Genomic DNA, 18,223 nt, shown 5'->3' on the forward strand with positions numbered 1-18,223 from the left:
TTCCCCTTCACCTGAGTGTCACTGGATCTCTCCTTGTTTAGAATTGTTCCTCTTTAGTCCAACAGGAACAGATATCACAGGCTCCAATAAACTGTCAAAAGGATCCATACTCAAAAGTTCCACGACACACACGCGCACAAAGCCTAACATGACGCTAGCTAGCCAGCACAAACAGCTGAGAGTGGCAGCTGTCAATCAACACATCCGGCTGACTAAGCCAGGGGTTAAATGAATAAAATAGGGATCTGATTACGTTCCTAAGTGTGGAAAAAATATTTAGAGAAACTTACAATTGAACAGCCATAGAATGTTGCAGTGTCATGTAAATGTATCATAATGCAGAAACCTCAATAGCCCAACTCTCTAAATACATGGCTCTGGATATAGTGCATTTTAGTATGAAACAAGTGTCGGATATCACTTTTAGCAACAAAAAAACACACATTTTAAAGCACATCTAAAGTCAAATGTTTTAAAAGCATGAGAACAGCCATGATTCATACACATAGAAAGGGACCAATGAGCATTCATTTCAGATGAAAAAATGCAAATGTACCAAAATTGCGTATAAACTCCTCAATTTTCACTGATGTGATAACCTACAATCTCTTAATGACCTAAACAATAACCCTACATCTCACTGCAACCGCTCACCCCCCTCGAACAGGCACCTAGGTCTACTTAGCATTCACCTTAACACTCATCCAACCTACACTGCTAATGCATTACCCATCCACTCTACAACCGTACCACTCCTTCTTTCCTCTGACCCTTCCCTGACCCCCCACCCTGCTCGTGATGTCAGTCTGACTCTCCTGTAATCTTGCCCTCTCATAATTAGTGTGAGTTCCTCTCCTGGAAGCCTGTGTCCCCGGGACAACCACCATCTGCTCCACTAAAACGATAGCAATATCACCCCGGCTATTCATAGCTGCCACGAAATCAGCTCAGGCTAAAAACAGCAGAAAGGGACTCCGCCAAGAGGCTGGTTTTCACGGTAAAAAGCAATAACCCCATTTATAAATGATTCAATAGGGTTTGGAGGGCAGAGGGGAGATAAACAGAAGAAAATGAAATGATGCTTTGTTTGTGTTTCCTCAGAAGATTCAATACATCCCTCTGCTCCTGAGGAAGATGGTTGCCTTACAGCGATAGCTCAGTCAAGAGACAAAAAGACTCAAGAAACATAGCTAGACAAACTCATTGTGAAAAGGTATTCATTGAGTGTCATTCGTTGAGCACTGTACTAATGGCTACATAATAAAGAGTGCTGCTGCACGGGTACTGACCAAGACCAGACGGAGAGCACACATTACACCGGTTTTAAGGTCTTTGCACCGGCTGCCTGTGAGTTTCTATTGGTTTTTAAATCAATCCACGATTGTGCACCCCAATACACGTCAGACATGCTTTTAAGTTATGTACCCAGTAGGTCCCTTAGGTCCTCTGGCACTGGCCTTTTAACAATCGCCCAAAGCCTAGCACCAAGAGGCATGGAGTGACAGCCTTTAGTTACAGTAATATGGCCCCAGCCTCTGGAATAGCCTGCCAGAGAACATAAGGGGGGGGGGGGGGGGGGTTTATTATCTTATGTTTGTTGTGTAGTAAATATTTCAGCTTTTATTTTCATTTTTTTTTCTTTTTTCTTTTTTCTTTCTGTGAAGCACATTGAGTTGCATTCCATGTCTGAAATGTGCTGTAAAAATAAAGCTTGATTTGATTTGATACAGCATATTTTATACGAGGAGCAGGAAATATAACCGATTATCAATGGAAATTCTGCAATAAGGGGCATAATCTAAAACATTCATAGTCTCAGTTAATCTATAATGAGCGCAATTCCTCCTTCGAACATTTTAAATCACTTAATGAATAATAGAACAATAAGTGTCTGCCACCAGACAGTGTTGGAAGGAGTACTGTAATTACACTGATATTATAGAGCTGTCAAGTTAGACAGAGCAAAGGAAAACAGAGGATCAGTCATTCTAACAAGACTCTCAGAAAACATTCATCTCAATACTGTATGTGATTACAGTATCTATGGAAAAAGCCTGGGCTGTTATGACCGGCATGTTACAGACGTTTATAATGAATGGATCACACCACCTGCAAAGTGGATAGGATTCCCTATTAGATGTCACACCTAAGGTATCCAGTGAATATTCTAGTACTAGTGGAACATTCCTGATGGAAATACAGTCCTGTATAGCCTATTATTCTGTGCAATTTCAGCACAGCAAGATAAGCATCTCTGTCAGAGTGCTCAGGGAAGAACAGACACATTAGGATTTTCATGATCAAAGACCTACTTAGATGGTCTGTACTGTAGTTTGCTGGGAATGTCAACGTCAAGATTTGCCATGTACAAACCAACAGGAACCCAAGCTACTCCTCAGACACTCACTTAGGTATATTCACCTACTGTCCGGAATTCCGACCCGAGTTAAGCCTGTGTAAATGGAACGTAATTCCCCTTTTATGCACTTTCTCTCTCTATGCATATTCTGACCTTGAATTTAAGCATGAGATTAGCATGCTACTCACCCACTACTCGTTTGGTGTGGAGATCAAATAAATGAAGTGGCAGAGTTGTGTCTACAGATACGCCATATTCTGACCTTAACTTCATTTCCTCTGGTGTCATTATCCTGTGACAGGTATTCACAAGGCTGATCAGACTACATGCTTGAATAGGGCTTTTGACATCCTGTTACAGTACCTAATGAAATCCTACATACTTCAACACTATTACAAAAAGACGACTATCTCCATAGCTTGACCTCAGAGGCACGAAACATCAACATCCTACAGCTTTTAACGAGTTACGACGACTCCTTCGCTCAACCGTGAACACGCATCTTACACACGTGAATGCCTTTAGATAAGCCAGAGCTTCTATATACAATACTTCATTATCTCAGCATGGTCCTTTCTCATGGTGTGAGAGATCTGAAGTGCTAGTAGGATGGTCACTAGTATGCCCCCTGACAGACCACTCACTGTCTAACAACCATCCAAGGCCTACTGTTCTAATATCTAGGGCCTAGAGGGGCCCAGGGATATTTCTGACCTTGTGACCTGCCCAGGACAAATTGTAATTAGGGCCCTGAGATTTTCCTGGGTCATGTGGTCAGGAAGAATTCCCTTCATATTGTCAATAAAAAACTGGGCAAACACCATGAAATCACTGAGAGATACAGAGCCTTCAGAAGGTGTTCACAGCCCTTGACTTGTGTTACAGCCTGAATTCAAAATAGATTAAATAAATGTTTTCCACCGCCTATCTATACACAATACCCCATAATAAAAGTGAAAACAGGTTTTTAGAAATATCTCATTCACAAAGTATTCACACCCCTGAGTCAATGCCTTGTAGAAGCACCTTTTGCAGCCATTTTTTATTTAAACAAGGCAAGTCAGTTAAGAACAAATTCTTATTTACAATGACGGCCTACCCCGGCCAAACCCTAACCACACTGGGCCAATTGGGCGCCGCCCTATGTGACTCCCAATCACAGCCGGTTGGTATACAGCCTGGAATTGAACCAGGGTCTGTAGTGACACCTCTAGCACTGAGATGCAGTGCCATAGACCACTGCGCCACTTGGGAGGCCATCACAGCTGTGATTCTTTCTGGGTAAGTCTCTAAGAGCATCCCATTCCTGGATGGTGCAACATTTGCTGATATTCTTTTCAAAATTCTTCAAGTTCTGTGAAATTGGTTGTTTGATCATTGCTAGACAACCATTTTCAGGTCTTGCCATAGATTTTCAAGTAGGTTTAAGTCAAAGCTGTAACTCTCCCACTCAGGAACATTCACTGTCTTCTTGGTAAGCAACTCCAGATTTAGATTTGGCCTTGTGTTTTAGGTTATTGTTCTACTGAAAGGTGAATTAATCTCCCAATGTCGGGTGGAAAGCAGAATTTCCCAGGTTTTCCTTTAGGATTTTGCCTGTGCTTAGCTCCATTTGATTTATTCTTTTTTATCTTGAAACTCCCCAGTTCTTATGATTACAAGCATATTGATAACATGATGCAGCCACCACTATGCTTGAAAATATGGAGAGTGGTAATCAGTAATTTGTTGTATTGGGATTTGCCCCAAACATAAGACGTTGAATTCAGGACAAACAGTTAATTTCTTTGCCACATTTTTTGCCATATTACTTTAGTGCCTGGTGGCAAACAGGATGCATGTTTTGGAATATTTTTATTCTGCACATTTCCATCTTTTCACTCTGTCAATTAGGTTAGTATTGTGGAGTAACTACAATGTTGTTGATCCATCATCAGTTTTCTCCTATCAGTGACATTCATCGTGAAATCCCATAGCGGTTTCCTTCCTTTCCAGAAACTGTGTGGGGTACAGAGATGAGGTAGTCATTCAAAAAATTGCACACAGAGTGAGTCCATGCAACTTATTATGTGACTTGTTAAGCAAATGTTTACTCAATGTATTTAGGCTTGCCATAACAAAGGGGTTGAATGCTTATTGACTCAATACATTTCAGCTTTTAATTTTTTTAAATTCATTTGTAAAAATGTTGAAAAACATAATTCCAGTTTGATATTATGGGGTATTGTGTGTAGGCCAGTGACAAAAAAAGTAAAGGGGTGTGAATACTTTCTGAAGGCACTGCAGTGACATGATCTACAGTAAGCCTGTCTGAGATGGTGCATGAGCATGAATGAGATGCAAATTAAGAGTTTCATTCCAAAATGCTATATCCATTTTCAGAAATGTTGGTAAATTAGCTTTATTTGTTTAAAGAAATTATGAAAGAGATTGGTGTGTTATTTCACTATCTAATCATTTCAAATGGTTGTTCAATGAAAGACATGTATCTGTTTAAATATATAACTTCAGGGATATTAGCGTTTTGCAAAAAAACACATTTTGTAAAACCCATGAATTAAAAATCTGAGAACAGTAATATTTTACATACATGAAGGTACCCATAAGCAATAATTTCTGATGAAAAAACACAAATGTGAAAAATTGATGGATATAGCGTTTTGCTAATAAACTCTTCAAATATTGAACAGGATATATTTGTATTTATTATGGACGTGTATGTATAGTGCGTGTGTTGTCATGTGTATGTATGAATATGTCTGTGTAGTACTGTGCGCCTCCCATAGTCTGTTCTGGACTTGGGGACTGTGAAGAGACCTCTGGTGGCCTGTCTTGTGGGATATGCATGGGTGTCTGAGCTGTGTGCTAGTCATTTAAACAGACAGCTCGGTGCTTTCAACATGTCAATACTTCTCACAAATACAAGTAGTGATGAAGTCAATCTCTCCTCCACTTTCAGCCAGGAGAGATTGACATGCATATTATTAATGTTTGCTCTCTGTCTACATCCAAAGGCCAGCCGTGCTGCCCTGTTCTGAGCCAATTGCAATTTTCTTGTCACTCTTTGTGGCACCTGACCACACGACTGAACAGTAGTCCAGGTGCGACAAAACTAGAGCCTGTAGGACGTGCCTTGTTGATAGTGCTGTTAAGGTAGCGCGGCGCTTTATTATGGACAGACTTCTCCCCATCTTAGCTACTGTTGTATCAATATTTTTTGACCATGACAGTTTAGAATCCAGGGTTACTCCAAGCAGTTTATTCACCTCAACTTGCTCAATTTCCACATTATTTATTACACGATTTAGTTGAGGGTTAGGGTTTAGTGAATGATTTGTCCCAAATACAATGCTTTTAGTTTTTGAAATATTTAGGACTAACTTATTCCTTGCCACCCATTCTGAAATAAACTGTAGCTCTGTGTTAAGTGTTGCAGTCATTTCGGTTGCTGTAGTAGTTGACGTGTATAGAGTTGAGTCATCCGCATACATAGACACACCGGCTTTACTCAAAGCCAGTGGCATGTCGTTAGTAAAAATGGAAAAAAGTAAGGGACCTAGACAGCTGCCCTGGAGAATTCCTGATTCTACCTGGATTATGTTGGAGAGGCTTCCATTAAAGAACACCCTCTGTTCTGTTAGACAGGTAACTCTTTATCCACAATATATCAGGGGGTGTAAAGCCATAACACATATGTTTTTCCAGCAGCAGACTATGATTGATAATGTCAAAAGTCGCACTGAAGTCTAACAAAACCGCCCCCAAAATATTTTTAGCATCAATTTCTCTCAGCCAATTATCAGTAATTTGTGTAAGTGCTGTGCTTGTTGAATGTCCTTCCCTATAAGCATGCTTGTTACGCTGGTATAAAGGTTTTGGAGACAGGAGCAGGAATACATCATCTGGGTTTTTAATACACCCAAAACAAACATGGGTGCATGTTTATTAGTAACTGGGATAAGCAATTTCATAAATGTGTCAAGTGCAACGTCTGTTTGCTCCTCATTACACACCATGGACCAACAAATATTCTTTACATCAACAACATAGGAATCCCTACAAAACTTATTGTATGACCCCTTATACACTATATTAGGCCCAGCCTTTGACACATTGGTTTTCCTAGATATGGCCACTATATTGTGATCACTACTTCCAATGGATCTAGATACTGCTTTCAAGCATATTTATGCAGCATTAGTAAAGACGTGATCAATAAATGTTGATGATTTCATTTCTGTGCTGTTTGTACCTACCCTGGTAGGTTGACTGATAACCTGAACCAGGTTGCAGGCACTGGTTACAATTTGAAGCTTTTTCTTTAGTGGGCAGCTTGATGAAAGCCAGTCAATATTTAAATCATCCAGAAAATATACTCTCTGTTGATATCACATACATTATCAAACATATCACACATGTTATCCAGATACTGACTGTTAGCACTTGGTGGTCTATAACAGCTTCCCACCAGAATGGGCATCAGGTGAGGCAGATGAACCTGTAGCCATATGATATGAATGTGTGTCTTGGCGGAGCAGTGTGTCAACAAGACAATCTATGTGTCAACAAAGTACATCATCGATGTGTCATCAACGCAATCAATATGTTGTCATAATCACCCATGCAGTTACAATGTGTGTTTGTGAGACAGCTGGGCCCAGCTACACAGACAACCAATGGAATATCCCAGCACCTTTTATTAAATCATGTTTTAATATACTGTAGCATTACCAATCATTATCAAGTCCAATTAACATAAAAGAAAACATGCATTACCACTGAGAGAAAATTCTATGACTACACATTTTCTTTCCCTATCCACCCACCTATTTTTCAAAGGACTCCATATTCTAGAGGCAGTAAAGGTCAGCGGCTCATTTGAAGTCTTCAGCTCCGTGAAATCAGGAGCACTTAGAGCCCAGCCTGGTGTTAATGGAGCATCATGGGAGCAGCTATCCGTCCGCCTCTGATCCAGTCATTAACCCTGATTAATGACACCAGCCCCCCCCCCCCCCCACACACAAAGACACACACCATCGGCAATCCGTGCCCATCTCCCAAACTCAGCATGCTCTTTCTAATAAAGCTGATATTGTGGTGTCCCAGTCAGCCTCAGTAATGTATGCAAAGGTCATGAGGAGGAGACAGGATGGGGCAGTGGTGGGAGAGAGGTTGACGGGGTCTTTGTATTTTCACTACTAGCCTTTTCAATCAGTGATACGACATAAAACAAATGTAATCAACCATGTCATTGCACTAGCGTAATTGAATGACGTCCTGGTGTAAGATTCCAGCTGGTTGATAAGTTGTAAAATAGTTGCAATAGCTTTTGACTAGGCTATATAAACATTTGGCAAAAAAATAAATAAATAAATGTCAATAATGATTGTCACATACACCAGATAGATGCAATGAAATGTGTTGTTTTACAGGTTCAGCCATAGTAGTACAGCACACCTGTAGCAAATTAGGGTTAAGTGCCTTGCTCAAGGGCACATCGGCAGATTTTTCGCCATGTCGGCTCAGATAGTTGAACCAGCAACCCTTTGGTTCTGGCCCAACACTCTAACCGCTAGGCTACCAGCCACCCTTCAAGACTAGACTGTGGAGTGTGTGAATGTAAAGGTCTAGTTTAAAGACTTGCTTGTCTGAGCATGAAAGGGCTGTATGAAAGTGTGGTTGTGACCCGGTTCTTCCTACTTCTGTCTGGCTGGCAGTGACAGATGCATCCGGAGCCGGGTTCTGCCCTGCAGCACTGACGGAAATGGGACAGCAGAGGGAGGACAGAGAACCAGAGCATGAGAGGAAGCAGTGGCACAGCCCGTCCGGGGCCAGGCAGGGGACGCCAGCCAAGGGTACGACACTGTGAAACACACCAGCCAGGGTCACAAGCACTAGTGACTTCCAGACAGAAAGACACATAAGAATAACTCACAACTGAACCTGTGAGTTTAGCAAGAGCTTTTTTTCTTCCCTTTTTTGATTGCCCTTTTGTATCTGCCAAGGGCATGCATGTCTGTATGTAGCCTCGCTACTTTTATAGCCTCGCTACTGTATATAGCCTGTCTTTTTACTGTTGTTTTATTTCCTTACCTACCTATTGTTCACCTAATACCTTTTTTGCACTATTGGTTAGAGCCTGTAAGTAAGCATTTCACTGTAAGGTCTATCTACACCTGTTGTGTTCGGTGCACGTGACAAATAAACTTTGATTTGATCTCCATACGTTGGTATTACCTTAAGGATACAGCTGTTTAGATGGAGAGCATTCAAGAACCCGTTGACCTTAAAACCACTGTAATTATACATCATTTTGTACTGTGCCCATCACTGACTCCAACACTGGGTGTCTCTGTGTCACATCATACACAGTACCACAGCATGAGGGTAAAGGTAATCTCGGTTAACACAGAACTAAAATCTGTCGTAATTTGGTCAGATGTGTTTACGTAGTCTGTCCACAAGAGATTTGGATAAAGGCAACTACAATGGTGACTATTTTGTTGCAAGGGTACATGGGGAAAAGGAGATTAGGTCTGAAATAGTACTGAAAGTGGCTGGGTAATTCTAAAGCCTCTCATAGAGGACACTGGAGTGTGTCCTCTTGAAAATAAGAGTCCTGAGGTAGGGGTTAACTTGAGACCACGTAGCCAATCACAGTGTGAGGACCAGACTTCAATTCAACTTCAATTAGAGTAGGCAGCAGACAGACAGCAGCACATCCCTACACCAAGAAATAATAACGTGGAGCTCAAATTGGAAAAAGGAAACGACCTTAAGGTGCTGTGTGTATGTACTGTGATATTGAGAATGCATGTGACGTGTACAAGCCATGGAGCAGGGGGTACATTATTGGTATTCCTATAATGACTCCCTAACCATCCTTCTGCAAAAACGGATCTGCCTGCATGGACACACACAAATGCACAGATGTGGAAACACAGGCAGGAGTATAGACACCATCTGCATGCACACACATATACAATGACACAGGGACACACATACATGAACCTCATCACCCCCACCCACAAGCCATCTTTTCAACAGCCTGATACATTTCACTTTCAGATGCACTCAATGCAAACGGGTCAATCAATAAATCCAATCTATTTTATGTCCTTTTTATATCAGCAGTTGTCACAAAGCGCTTTACCGATACCCAGCCTCAGACCCCAAAGAACAAACAATGCAGATGTAGAAGCACAGTGGCTTGGAAAAACTCCTTAGAAGGCAGGAACCTAGGAAGAAACCTAGAGAGGAACCAGGCACCGAGGGGTGGCCAGTCCTCTTCTGGCTGTATTGGGTGGAGATTTAAGAGGCCATTAAGGCCTGTTTCAAGACGATGGTCCCACAGGATAATAACACTCATTTATTTACCTGTACATGTCAATCATATAAGCTCAATGCTTTCTCTTCCTCTTCATATTCATAGTTGAAAGCAATCAAAGTCAGTGGGGAGACTTCTGCCTCTGTTGAGATGATGCCAGAGGGTACTTCTAAAATAACTGCACCCTGTGTGAGTTCAAGATAGTGAAACTCCGGAAACTTGTGACTGTGTAAACCCCTTCAGCCTTCATGGAGCTGTGGCACAAAGTAGGTCTGATTTAATGACATCTTAACTCACTCTGGGTCCTCATTCCATGATTCTAAAGAGGATGTTGATCTTGAGAATGTCTTAGCAAAGTAACACCAAGGACAACATGAAAATGTTTCTTTACCTAACTGTAAAGAAGGCGTAGAGCAGGTATTCCCAAACTCCCAGGGGTACGCGCAATGCCATCGGAGGTACGCCAAATAAAAACGTGATTCACATTTCCTCAGCCACAGTGTGTTATATGTGCAAAAGTAATATCTCACAACTCGATGAAACCTTCACTCTTGCGCAGACATTTAGAAACAAAACATGCCAATTTGAAAATAAGTCACTGGAGTTTTTTGAGCGAGAATTATGATGACTTTCGAGTAGTAAGCCATGTATAAAAGCAACAGATAATGTACCATTAATAAGAAGGGGCTAGAAGCGTCTTATATGGTGAGCTACCGAGTGGCTAGGACAGGCAAGCCCCATACTATTGTGGAAGACTTCATTCTTCCTGCTGCCGCGGATATGGCTGGGACAATGCTGGGGGAAAAAGGCCCAAAAAACAACACTGTTTCACGACGCATCAGTGACATGGCAGGAGATGTTTTGAAACAATTAATGGCGCAAAAGCCATGACAGGGAGACATAGTGGAGTGGTAACGTGCGTGCAAGCAGTTGCTCCCGACGCCACTTGGGTACACTGCAGCATCCACCGAGAGGCTCTTGCTGCCAAGGAAATGCCTGACAGCTTGAAAGACGTTTTGGACACTACAGTGAAAAAATTGTTAACTTTGTTAAAGCAAGGCCCCTGAACTCTTGTGTATTTTCTGCACTATGCAATGATATGGGCAGTGACCATGTAACGCTTTTACAACATACAGAAGTGCGCTGGTTATCAAGGGACAAAGTATTGACATGTTTTTTTAAATTGAGAGGCGAGCTTAAAGTTTTCTTTACTGACCATAATTTTCACTTGTCTGGCCACTTGCATGATGACGAGTTTCTCACACGACTGGCCCATCTGGGTGATGTTTTTTCTCGCCTGAATGATCAGAATCTAGGATTTCAGGGACTCTCCGCAACTATATTCAATGTGCGGGACAAAATTGAGGCTATGATTAAGATGTTGGAGCTCTTCTCTGTCTGCATTAACAAGGACAACACACAGGTCTTTCCATCATTGTATGATTTTTTTGCGTGCAAATGAACTCAAGCTTACGGACAATGTCAAATGTGATATAGCGAAGCACCTGAGTGAGTTGTGTGCACAATTACGCAGGTACTTTCCCGAAACGGATTACACAAACAACTGGATTCGTTATGTCTTTCATGCTATTCTGTGAAAATTTAATTTAGGGCCTCCCGGGTGGCGCAGTGGTCTAGAGCACTGCATCGCAGTGCTATGCTGCGCCACCAGAGTCTGGGTTCGCGCCCAGGCTCTGTCGCAGCCGGCCGCGACCGGGAGGTCCGTGGGGCGACGCACAATTGGCTTGGCGTCGTCCGGGTTGGGGAGGGTTTGGCCGGTAGGGATATCCTTGTCTCATCGCGCTCCAGCGACTCCTGTGGCGGGCCGGGCGCAGTGCGCGCTAACTGAGGGGGGCGGGTGCACGGTGTTTCCTCCGACACATTGGTGCGGCTGGCTTCCGGGTTGGAGGCGCGCTGTGTTAAGAAGCAGTGCGGCTTGGTTGGGTTGTGCTTCGGAGGACGCATGACTTTCGACCTTCGTCTCTCCCGAGCCCGTACGGGAGTTGTAGCGATGAGACAAGATAGTAATTACTGGCGATTGGATACCACGAAAATTGGGGAGAAAAGGGGATAAAAAAAATAAAAAATAAATAAAAAATTAAAAAATTAATTTAATCAGAAGCCACTGCCAGTTTTATGGATTGGGCTGCGTTCAGAGTATCCTGCTATGGCAAATCGCGCTGTTAAGACACTGATGCCCTTTGCAACCACATACCTATGTGAGAGTGGATTCTCGGGCCATCACTAGCATGAAAACGAAATACAGGCACAGACTGTGTGTGGAAAATGATTTAAGCCTGAGACTTTCTCCAATACAACCCAACATTGCAGCGTTATGTGCATCCTTTCAAGCACACCCTTCTCATTAATCTGTGGTGAGTTATTCACAATTTTCGATTAACAAATAAGGTTTTATATGTGAGATGGTTAAATAATGAGCAAAATTATTGATTATTATTATATTACTATTTGTGCCTTGGTCCTATAAGAGCTCATTGTCACTTCCCACAAGCCGGGTTGTGACAAAAACACACACTCATTCTTATGTTTAATAAATGTATCGTATAGTGTGTGTGTGGCAGGCTTACAATTATGGCAAAAAACAACAATTGAGAGTGCGCTGACTCTGGTGCTAGAAAGGGTATGCAGCTGGAGGTTGAATGCTTGAAGGGGTAAGGGACTATAAAAAGTTTGGGGACCATTGGTCTAGAGCACAGAAAATCCATGTAGTAAAAGACCAGAAAATGGCCATTGACACACCACAGGGAAAGCTCTGATAGGCCCTTGTGACAAAGCCAAGGCAGTCCAGAGTAGATAATGCAATATGCTGTAATCACATTACAACTACATACTGCAATTTATTGACGCATGGCGACTTTGGTTAAACGGGTAGCTCAACTTGAAGGTAGTCTTAATGATGCTAGGTGCTAATTGTGTTCTTTCTTTCCTGTTAAACATTTTTCGGGGTATTTTACCCACTTTATCTCCCCAATTTCATGATATCCAATTACGATATCCAATTCTTGTCTCATCACCTCAACGGGCTCGGGAGAGGCAAAGGTCAAGTCAAGCGTCCTCCGAAACATGACCCTCCAAACCGCACTTCTTTACACCCGCCCGTTTAACCCAGAAGCCAGCCGCAGCAATGTGCCAGAGGAAACACCATTCAACTGACGACTGAAGTTAGCCTGCAGGCGCCCGGCTCACCACAAGGAGTCGGTAGTGATGCCTCATGCCTCAAGCAGTGCCTTAGACCGCTGCGCCACTCGTGAGGCCCCGTTTGGAGAAATCCGCAATACTTGTATATCACTCACAGATTTTGAGATAAAACTTAAAGTATTTTAGGCTACATGGAAATAACATGAAGTAGCACATTTAACATGGTACATCGAAATAGGCTTTCCAGCTCTTTCCGAAACATGGGAAAGGTACCAACACTTCTGTGTAGATGAAGTTGATCTGTATACTGGATGTTATAATTAATCACATCCATTGATCATGCAATGGGGTCTCTCTGAGTTCAGGTTCTGGCTGTTTCAATGGTTTCCCAGAGCATCTGGGTCCAGTGCTCCAGCTACCCTCAATATTGAGTGACTGACATGTATGACTAGAGAATGTGTAACAGGCATAAACAAGTTTTAATGACCTATTCAATAAAAGTGCCTCACTAAACAAATCCACTATATCTAGATCTATATATTTCTGAAGGGGAGTAGGCCCAATTGTGTTACAAATCACAGTTTTTTTTTGTTCAGTCCTGGCCATGGAGACATGTAATAACTGTTCAACAGCAGGGAGTGTCCACTGAAAAGGCCTTTTTTCAGAAATTATAGGCCCAACATGGATTTAATTAATCAATATGACTGGCGCAATTACAGACCTAATCCATCAATACAACGACTGTGATAATGTGTCTGCAGTAGAATGATTCCCTGACAGACTGGAGAGAAATAACAGTGCACTATTTAAAACCTTTTCAACAAGGCTGGTAGCCTAGCGGTTAGGAGCGTTGGGCCAGTAACCGAAATGTCGCTATTTAGAATCCATGAGCCGACTAGGTGAAAAATATGTCGAAGTGCCCTTGAGCAAGGCACTTAACCCTGATTGCTCCTGTAAGTCGCCCTGGATAAGAGAGTCTGCTAAATGACTAAAATGTTATTGTAACCAAAGTGGATGGGGATGGATTGGTGTTACAATCTCACCAGTACTGTAGGCCTCAACCAGTTTGATTGTGCTCTGTGACCTGAGGAGGACTTTGCATTGACTAGCTAAGAACAGTGGCTTTGCAGTGAGCCTTGTAGTTTCAAGCATGACTGAGGACAACTACAGACCAGGGATGATCATGTTTGTGTTTGGGTTGTTACTGTGGTTTGCTGGCACCAGCTTGGCTTGCTATCGCTGAGCCACAACAAAGACCATCTGCACTGCCAGCTCATGCTCTCAAAAAAATACTATATTTGCATACAGAACCAAGAACTATACATTTCACACATCCCCTAGCCTCAACCTCTCTCCAGTGTGTGCTTTTACAGGGGGCACTGCTGCTGTAGTTGCAGGCATTCAAGGGAGACAAGAGCTTTTAAGGGACTTTTTGGCACTTGAATAACTATTGGAGTGAGGAACTGTGGGCCAGCTCCATGCTTTCAAATCATCATGGTGGCTGACTCAATGAGCAAGGAGCTGTCCACCAACTGGTGGCACTGAAATGGCTGTTTTGACATAGGTAGACGTGATGAGAGATCTAAGGAAAGTCATAGTACAAATAGTATGATCTCTGTGAATAGAATTCTTGCAATGACTCCCTCAGGTTATAGACTCTCTGGACAGGCGAGGCTACACATTACATCTGCACAGTGACGGCTCACATGGCCACTGGACAGAGCAACATTGGAGTGATGCCATGAGTCAATTTATTGCTTTAATTAAGCAATTCATTGAGATCCACAGATTCAATAAAATGTGGATGTGATTTTGATAACTGGCTAAGAGAGGGACCGAGGAAATGTTATGTTTTAAAGTTGATCAGCTATGTGAACCGTAGTCACTTAGCAACCAGCAGGTACTCTACCTTGCACCTTAGAGACTGCTGCCCTATGTACATAGTCAATGAACACTGGTCATTTTAATAATGTTAACATACTGTTTTACCCATTTTATATGTATATACTGTATTCTAGTCATGGATCCTCCTATATAACTACTGCTGTACACACCTTTTCTATTCATATAATATCCATACAGTCTTTACACACCATTATATATATAGGACTATATTTTTACTCTGGACACTGACATTGTTCATTCTGATATTTCTTCATTTCTTTCTTTTTACTTTTTGGATTATGTGTGTATTGTTTTGTATTGCTATGCATTACTGCACTTTTGGAGCTAGAAGCATTTAGCTGCACCTGGGATAACATCTGCAAATTTGTGTATGCGACAAAAACTTTGATTTGAATTTACACATATTTTACATTTGTGCGCATTTTGTACGCATTTTACGACATACTTGTTGGTGTTCTCTGACTATAGGTAAAGCGATACATTCCAAGTAACACTCACCTTATAATGTCATCGTTGTGACCCAGGTAAAACTTCTGAGTGTGTTCTCTGGTATTGTAAACCACGCCGACTCCAGCCACGAAATAGACCACTTCTTTCCCAGCGGTGTAGTACAGGTTGTTTCGGCATTGATGCCCTCTGTACCCGTAGATCCATTCTAATCTCAATTGGCAACGCGGAGCAGTCCGATCCGCCATTATATTTGACAACTTGTTTGTTTTGTGAATTATTCCACTCTAAAGTAGGCTACACGACAACACGGACCGCAGACATGCATATGCAAAGTTCATGGAAAACTCACTGATAAAATTAGAAAAATCCTAACAGATGACATTTTCCTGTAGTCTAGGCTATCGATTTTAAAATGAATTCCCGCATTCTACAGCAGATGTGCACATTGCGTTTTGAAGAAACACCAGCAAGGACACGACACCACACACCTCAGATCTATTCATAATTTTTGCTTTTAAAAACTGTGTTGCCTGAATGGTTACTATGTTAGGCTACTCTTAGAGACTGCGAATTAATGCATTATTTTCATCATCATCATAAAAATAAAAAAAATCACTCTTACCATTATGTCTTACTAAAGTTAATTTACTCCACATTAAATGCTATTTTATATGTATTTAAAATGGGTTCCTTTTCAAATGACAACGAAAACAGAAGAACTGGCCAAATAAACAAACAGCAAATGAACACAACTGCTAGAGGATTCGGCTGCTGCTGAAATATAATCCGGACACTATTCCTCAACTGTAACACCAGCCATAGTTACTACGGTTTTATACAATTCCCAAGACAATAACTAACAACTAAACATTTTAATCAAACAAACACGTAGAAAAATAGGGCGAACATTCAATCTGTCTGTCGTCAATTGACAAATCTGGTTGAAGTAAATCCAAGAGTCGAAGTATTGTGAGGAATTACGGATTTTCACTGCAAATCACTCCGACAAGGTGCAAACTGTCTGACAGCCACAGCTGGTTCGCCGCTGTCAGAGTGAAGGCGCCCCAAAATGCTATTTATATGATAACTTCCGTGCAGAGGCAAACAATCTATGGGTTTCAAAACACAGTCGCTCACCGCGCGACTCCGTCGCATCTCCCGCATCTCAAATGGATTGATGAAAATAGGGATTCCGGGCGGCAAGCGACAGAAGCGTATTACTCATATGGGCGAATGACAGGCGATGCCTATCATAAACCGGGGTGGAAAACTGAGCAGAGGTCTAGTACTGTGTTATTCATTCCGTATTAATATTAATGTAGTAACGTAATGGAGACTTTCCCCATCAAGTATTTAGCGTAATATTTTTCAGAACAGCCCCTCTCTATTTTCGAAATGCTATTACCACGTCGCTCTGCGAGCCACCCCTGCCCTGCCGCCGACGTTAAGCGGCCAGCTGCACGGGTTTATGGGTATTGATGTATTTATGTCTGTGGCATCCCCTCTCTCATTGGTCCAAAACATTGAAAACTACAACTACCAGTCAGCAGTGCTAAAGCGCTATCCAAGGTCCTGAAGACCTAAAGAAACAACAATACATCGGTTAGCTATGAAAACAGAATGGCAGCTCTACGATCAGCAATAATTGAGTAAATTCATATGATAGAAATTTACTTTGATTTAATCATGAACATTTTAGGCCCTAATTAAAATAAAGGCATTACACTGAATAGGAACTGACTGAATCGAATAACAACTGATAAATGTTTTTTGTAACAAGTTGGATAGTAGATGATATTGGAGTTCAATCGCGAATAGGAAACTAAAGTGGATGTAATAATTTAGCTTGAATAATATTAATATCAGGACTTATCAAATTGGAGAGAGTTGAACCAAAGGGAGTTCTCAACACACATGTGATACTTCAGATCATAGACAGATGCATTCTAGAACGGAATATCTATTGGATCCATGGCTCTCAAAACTGAACACCAGTATCCTATGCTATATTTTCTGTAAAAGGTTTAACAACCATAACCCCTTACTTATTATTCATATGCCTCTCTTTGACTGGGGCAGCAGGTAGCCTTGTGGTTAGAGTGTTGGGCCAGTAACAGAAAGGTTGCTGGATTGAATCCCCAAGCTGACAAGGTAAAAATCTTTAATTCTGCCCCTAAACAAGGCAGTAGGCCATCATTGTAAATACGAATTTGTTCTTAACTGACTTGCCTAGTTAAATAAAGGTTTAAAAAAAAAATCCCTTACATGTTTATATATGGAACAAGAGGTCTTTCTAGATGGAAGCTGGACTCTTGGAATGGATGTTATGTAGATTGTTCTCAAATGCTAAGTAGAGCATGCCATTGCCAGCCCCTTAGACAGCACGGAACGGTGACAGACTTTACTGGAGAGCCAGCGCAATCTACCGTGCCATTCTTAGGGCCTCACATAAGGGCTCTCTGTGAATATGTTGCGAGTGAGAGGAGGTGGCTGAATTAATATTCTTCTAGCACGCTAACAGTCATGTTCACAAAGACCTTGACTGACAACTCCCATGGGACTCTAGCAGCCTACCGATTCCTCAACATAGCAACTGCTCGAGGTTTGTATTACTGCTCCACCCAACCCAAGATCTGCTTGTGCTTAGCCAACTCCTCTGACATTTGTTGCCATGCACGCCATCAAGCATGGATGGTATGAGAATTATTGATAGAAGCATTGGATAAAGCACAAAAGGAACTGGCTATACCCTATATACAGTAAGGTCCATTATTGGCACCCTTGATAAAGATGAGCAAAATATACTATATTAATAATTACAATACAAATACTGAGCTATATTGTATGCTAAAAAAAGGTACAATTATATTATTTTATACTAATACAATTGCTATTATTCATTTTATACAGTCTTTTTTCTCAGCTTTATCAAGGGTGCCAATAATTTGATCTGACTGTATACCATACTATGCCCCAACCAGCCTGACCATAGCAACAGAATAAGCTTCTATATCACTGCCAAG

General features: G+C 41.7%; 1 protein-coding gene across 2 annotated transcripts in view; it reads right to left on the reverse strand.

Moving 5' to 3' along the window:
* The window catches only part of LOC139570995 (echinoderm microtubule-associated protein-like 6), an 86,887-nt gene extending 70,274 nt beyond the window's left edge, over positions 1 to 16,613 (reverse strand). For both annotated transcript variants that reach the window (XM_071393421.1, XM_071393419.1), the window contains exon 1: positions 15,249 to 16,613. In XM_071393421.1, coding sequence (XP_071249522.1) covers positions 15,249 to 15,445 — 197 coding nt within the window. In that variant the 5' untranslated portion in view covers positions 15,446 to 16,613. The remainder of the gene's footprint in view (positions 1 to 15,248) is intronic.
* Between the last annotated feature and the right edge of the window lie 1,610 nt (positions 16,614 to 18,223).

This window comes from Salvelinus alpinus, chromosome 3 (genome assembly GCF_045679555.1).
Source record: "Salvelinus alpinus chromosome 3, SLU_Salpinus.1, whole genome shotgun sequence".
NCBI lineage: Eukaryota > Metazoa > Chordata > Actinopteri > Salmoniformes > Salmonidae > Salvelinus > Salvelinus alpinus.